The sequence below is a fragment of the Hyalella azteca genome, unplaced genomic scaffold, assembly GCF_000764305.2.
Source record: "Hyalella azteca isolate HAZT.00-mixed unplaced genomic scaffold, Hazt_2.0.2 contig4353, whole genome shotgun sequence".
Classification (NCBI taxonomy): Eukaryota; Metazoa; Arthropoda; class Malacostraca; order Amphipoda; family Hyalellidae; genus Hyalella; species Hyalella azteca.
This window is the reverse complement of record NW_025934572.1, coordinates 560,589-566,595: the sequence shown is the minus strand read 5'-3', so window position 1 is coordinate 566,595 and position 6,007 is coordinate 560,589. Positions and strand designations below refer to the sequence as shown.

Sequence of the window (6,007 nt, the reverse complement as noted above, 5' to 3'; positions counted from 1 at the left end):
TTAGTTTAGCAAGAAATTAGATGAACGAAATTATCTAATAATCATGCACGTTCAGCTCTTCTAAATATCGTTAATGATATATGCCGGTTTTTCCTTTTGAATCATATGAATAATTTATGGATCTGCTCTTTGGTGATCCAATGAATTGGCATAATTCGGTAATATCAACCATGTTTCCTGGTTGTGAACGTAATTATTATTTTTTTTTTTATTTCTGAAGAACACATTTAGCACCTAAAATAGCGTAATCTGGCAGCATAGGAACCTGGATGTGCGCATGCTCAGCTGTTCGTGTGTCAGTGTGATATCGCACATTTCTACGAGTGGAGTTGCGCCTGTTCGTCTCAACTTATATCTCATTATCGGTTGTTTCTGAAGAAGATTGCCTTTAATTTCTTTTGAGTTGTATTCGTAATGAGTATTAAAATATTTTCTAATTACTCGAGTTTAAAGCTATTTGATAAAAACGATCATATGGAGGACATGATGTCAATTGATCACAGGTGAGTAATCCATTCATTCAACAATGGCGTGCATAGATACCAGTACTAGGGAAGTTCTATTCTTGTTCGGTTGTTCCCTAACCAATATCAAGCCAGAATGTGGTCTTGCTTCCTTAATTTCTGGAATTAACGCTATGAAGAACGATTGTCTATTTGTCTTGTACCTACGTTGTAGTATTTACGCGATTATGTAAGACCTCTGTACTGCAAACTTTGTACATTGTATTGTAGTAGGTACCAATTTTCTCTCGCTGTGTAGTGCAGACGTTATCTATACCGTCGTTGACCTACGATTCTACGTTCGGTGCTACTGTTGCTTGACTTCATTGACGCAAATGAGAAACTCTTAATTTATTGCTTAGAACTTGAAACTTCCTATTGACTAATGCCTAACTGTTTCTATGGCTATGGGCTGGCCTTTTCTCATTTTGAACTTCTTCAGTGAAAAAAAACCCATGTTATCAATATCATTGCTATGTTCACCCATGATTTAAAAAAAATTAACTCATAACTGTACTTCTTGCAAGTACCCACTGGCACCATGTTGTGAAAATTCTGCATAATAATTTAGAAAGGGGGCTAATGGCTATTAAGGAGTGCCGTATGCACTTTTTTTCACTTTGCACCTCCTAGGCTCCTAGTTTATTTTCAACCATTATTGAAATTTGAAGATTATTTTTGTTGATATTTGATGAAGTGGAGCGAATTGCAGTGGTCACTTTACCCTACACTGTACTCCAGACAGGAATAATGGGCAGATTTTTTAGAATACCGCGGGTAAAAATAGGCTCTTCAAGGGTGAAGTTGTAAAATCGCGGGTGCAATTTTCGTCCTCCCGGGTGCTTCTCGAAAATCGCGGGTAAGAATTTACTGTTCTCGGGCAATTTTACGAAATAGCGTGTGAACAGCTNGCCATTACTGTTGAAATTGTAGCTCTACGGGCGCGGTTAAATTTATCCATGGCCACGGGTGAAGAAAACCATGGCCATTGGCTACGGGTGAAATTATACATGGCCACGGGTAAAATTGACCCTCGTTGACGGGTGGTTTTTGCTCTTGTACGGGTGACTCCTGCCCATTATTCCAGTCTGGACTGTACTGAAGTTACTCTCTGTACGGTGGTTACTAGTTCAGCCTTTCAGGTAATTTCTGAGGCTAAATTATATTTTTTTTCTTAATGGTAAAAATGAAATTTCTGCAAACCAGTTTATTTTCAATTTTCTCATTTGAAAAATCTATTCTATTTCTATATCAATGCATTTTAATGCTGGTAGCCTATTGCACATGATGCAGTGAGTTGAATTTGTTTTGTTGCAAGATGCTATTTTTCCATTGCCAAATGAACTGCTAGAGTGGAGACTGGAAAGTAAAAACTGACCTGATAATTTCAAGAATTTAAAACATGAGTAACATAAGTGAAAGTTCTTCAGTAAAGCTTTTTTTTTACTTAGCATGTTTTATTAATGGGAGCATCTGGGTCCAAAATCGACAATTTCGGCTTTTCCGTTTTTTAGTCTTATCTTAAAGCAGACACTCTGACCTATCCAATGGTACCAAAACCATCTCTGTATGTTGATTTATGCATTCACTACAGATTCCGCAAGGGAAGGAGGTGAGGAAGTTCTTTCACATTTAACATAGGGAATAATTCCCATATTGCAATATATTTAGCTAGTCTACAGACACTCGGCTCCAGTAACCTTGCAGCAGTCGTACGGGGTGGTTCCCGCACTGTCGCTCTCACCATCCTTGACAGAAATTGAGCTCCAGTATCATCTAGTCGCATTCCTTGCAGTCTTGAATGCCGATTTTGAGGCGCCTGGGACTTTGTCAGGCTCTACTGAACATTCGTGCTAATTGACTTATTGTCACTGGAAACCTATCTCCTCCTCGAGTTTGAAGCTACATCAATGAGACATATACCGTTCAATTTGCAAATAAAAAGATCTACAAACGTAACTAGGGCTTTTTTCAAGCTTGTTATAGTTCAGATTTTATTTTGCAAAAAGGGGGGAGGGCAGAGGTAAAATCAAAAGATTTTGGAAAAAATGCTCCCACACCCACATAAATGAGAAATTAAAAAAAAAACAAAGTTATGTTTTTAGATATGGTCTTTATTCATCAAATGATATGTGTGATGTGTCTCTATGTTGTAGCTTGAAAATCATAGGACTGATTAACTTTCACAATATCCCCTTTTTACCGTTTAATAAGAATTTCACGTTTTCTTTCAATTTTTTGAAAAATTCCGATGAACAAGAAAAAAACAATTACATTTTACATATGTGTACCAAATTTCGAATCGATCCGTCTAGTGATATGAGATATTTTTTACCCCCAGACACTCCCCTTAACGGAGACTAAATGTGTTGATTTCTTTTGTATGTGTATTAAACTATTAATATAGTGTCCAATCATTAAATTTTCTTTATTCCTGATAATGTAATATTGATCCAACATCACTTGTCTGACTAATCCTCAATTTGAAAATTCATACCATGAGGATAATGTATTTGACATAGGCTGTGCTATTGTATCGGAAATTTATAACTTAATTATAATTTCTTATTCAATTTATATATCATCCCTTAGCACTTTTAACCTGGATCCCTTTTCCTTAACCTTTTAATTTGTGTTGCAGTTCAGGCCACACAATGCAAGGATCCACTGATGAAGGCTTCGGATCTCCGGATGATGATCCCTCCATGTTTGAGCCAATGAGCAGTAAGGTGCCCCTCTTCTCTATCGAGCTGGGTGGGGGACGTCAGTGGTGGTTTTGATGCCCCCCATACCGCCAACGTGTCTTACAACACAGAGGGCAGCGGTGTGGGGTCCCTGGTAGAGCCCCCTGTAGCGGAGCAAAAGGATGGCAACTCGAATGGATTTGCAGTGTCTGTGAGTACCCTCTTGCGAAAGCATTAAAGATTCTTGTGCACTTCAGTGGGATGCACCATTACCTCAAGGGTTTCTGTAGCTGCTCTGACAGCTTATTATTCTGAAGTATATTCTGATCATAATTTTTGAAGTATTAAATCAAGTTTGATTATATGCAGATTTTCGTTGGACTCTAAATTGCTTTTGAGCAAAGTTTCATTGTTAGTAGTCAACCTGTCAATTAGTAGTTGTGATTTAACCATGGAAAATAAAATTTTTTGAAAGTTCTTTTTTGATGCAGGAAAGCGAGCTGTTGGCTGTAGCTGGTCGCGGGAAAGGAGCGCGCCTGCGCTTCAGCTTCCAGCTATGCGAGCAGACGGCGGTAGTGTGGGAAGCAGTGCTGTTCAAGCGCTGCCTCTACCTCCAGCCCGGCGACTCGCTCCCTGATGGCAGCAAAGAGGCTTTTGTCGCCCTACTCGAGTTCACCGAAGTGCATCTGCAATGCCGCAACATAATCGTCTGCTTGAACAAGCAGGCTCGCAATAGAGGTTAGTTTCCTTTAGAGTTCTCTAAATTTATCGTACCAGTGTATCGTAATAAAACCGCGTTTGTTCATAAGAGATTGAGAACTGGTAAATTTTGCACGGGTCGCTCACTCTTTCTTGGGGGAAAATAAGTCTGAACATTATTCAGATACAAAGAATAAAATAAAATCTGCACATTATTCAGATATAAAGGATAGGACTTGAAAGTGTTGCCAGGTGCAGGAATTAACCCTAAAGATTAAATTTGAATGGTTAATTTAGGCCTAAAATTTAGATAGACATCTTGATAGTGTTTCTCTCAGGAGGGCTAATATAATGGATCAGGAAAGTTCCAGGACTGTTGACTGAACTGCGGTTATTGACACACCAAAAATCTTTCAAATAATAGAATTGAAATTTCTTTTCTTTTAATCTTGAATCATTTTACAAATGTCACTATCTTAGTGAGTTTATACTGTCTATTCTTGCGTCTAATATTCTACTATTTTTTCTTGCAGCCTGCTTAGTTCGGACGTTCATGTTCCTGGGATTTGCTGTGGTGCCTCCCGGTCATCCGTTGGCTCCTAAGGGCGAATACCTTTCCCTTCTCTACTCCTTAGACGAGGATGACGAAGATAATGACGAGGAAGATGAAGGCTTTGATGCTCTCGGCTAGGCTGTAACAAACGACACTCAACGATCTGAACTACGACTTGTAGCACTTTGCCACTTGATATCCGGATTTCCATTTCCAGTTTGTAGTATTGGTTCAACAGATGAATAGTGCGAAAAGATATTGTACTCAATACTTGCTAAAATAGTTACTCGTACTTGCTCTTTCATATAGTTTATTTTAAATTTCTGAAATGACGCCAAGTCTAAATTCATTGTTGGGTTGTCTTGCTAAATTTAACTTGTGGACCGTAGCTAAATAGTGACGGTGTTCGCGTCAATACAGTCTAGCATATCACTTAAAGCTTGATTTTGATGGTACTTTCTACATTGAAGACAAAGTTTTCACAGCCTGCAAGATGTTTCAGACGTTGTTAGTCGTCGTTGTTATCGCAAGCCCCTCGCTTTATGGTTCGTCGCAACAGTAGAGTTGGCGACAGTTTTTCTCTTCGGATCCATAGGGACGGTTTTGTCGTCCTAACGCTCAGCTACAGCGTTTATGTTGCTCTCATGAGACTCCACTCCTCTCCTTCTATTTCTTCTTTCTATCTGTAGTTTATAGTGCTCACAGCTTCGTATTCGTACACATTTTATTTGTGCTCTGCAATGAACTTTGTGATTGTCTAACAAGCTTCTAATCCTCGACATAAATTTATGTAGGGAGTAAATCTTTTTCAAATTTAATCGTATTGTTACACGGATAAATTTCTCGACTTGCCTGGACTTTCGGACTTCATGTATATTATTCGACTTGAGTTTCATAGGATTTATTCCTGTAGATGCGATTCAGATTTCATCTGTCGGTCTGTTCCTTTGTTACCTTACCAGTCCAAGTATATTATAGAGGAAACAGCGTTAGTCTTTATCCTCACTTCAATGTATTTTCTGTGCACCTAAAGTTTAGAGGCTCCTGAAGATAATAATCAATCATTAGAAATTAAAGTAGATCTAGACTTTGAATCGCTGCCACTATTGTGCAGTTGATTCGATGGTAAACTACCATGGGTATGGAAATGCGTAATTTTCTCGGGAAAGAATGTATCGGTAACGATTTTGCAGCTAGTTCTGATCAATGATTATTCATGAAATCTGGAAAGCTAATGGATTATTAATTTTTTTGCATTCAAGAGCTTGAAGAACCGGGAAAACCATTTACTGGAATTATGGTTGCGTTTCAACGATTCATACTTCTAATTTCGGCACTTATTCGCACCGGTTGCGTTAGTGACCGTAATTGAAATAGATTTTCAAACGATATATGATCCCATTCATCTTGTACACTTTCTGATCGACAGTTTGACTAGCGATGAAACTGACATGACAGTTGCGCTTTAAATGCTATTGTGTTCCAAATTAGAACTACTCAGTTCAGGGGCGCGTTGAAATGATTATGAATCCTTAACAGATGGCCCACAGTGCCAGATGACAAAATGA

At 38.5% G+C, this 6,007-nt stretch overlaps 1 protein-coding gene across 1 annotated transcript; it reads left to right on the top strand.

Annotated features, from left to right (window-relative positions):
• The first annotated feature begins 526 nt into the window (after positions 1-526).
• Positions 527-5,423, top strand: LOC108682154 (ornithine decarboxylase antizyme 2). Its single transcript, XM_047879967.1, has 4 exons — positions 527-545; positions 3,229-3,398; positions 3,679-3,925; positions 4,420-5,423. The coding sequence occupies exons 1-4, from the start codon at positions 527-529 to the stop codon at positions 4,575-4,577; spliced, it is 594 nt and encodes a 197-aa protein (XP_047735923.1). The 3' UTR covers positions 4,578-5,423.
• Positions 5,424-6,007: the final 584 nt, after the last annotated feature.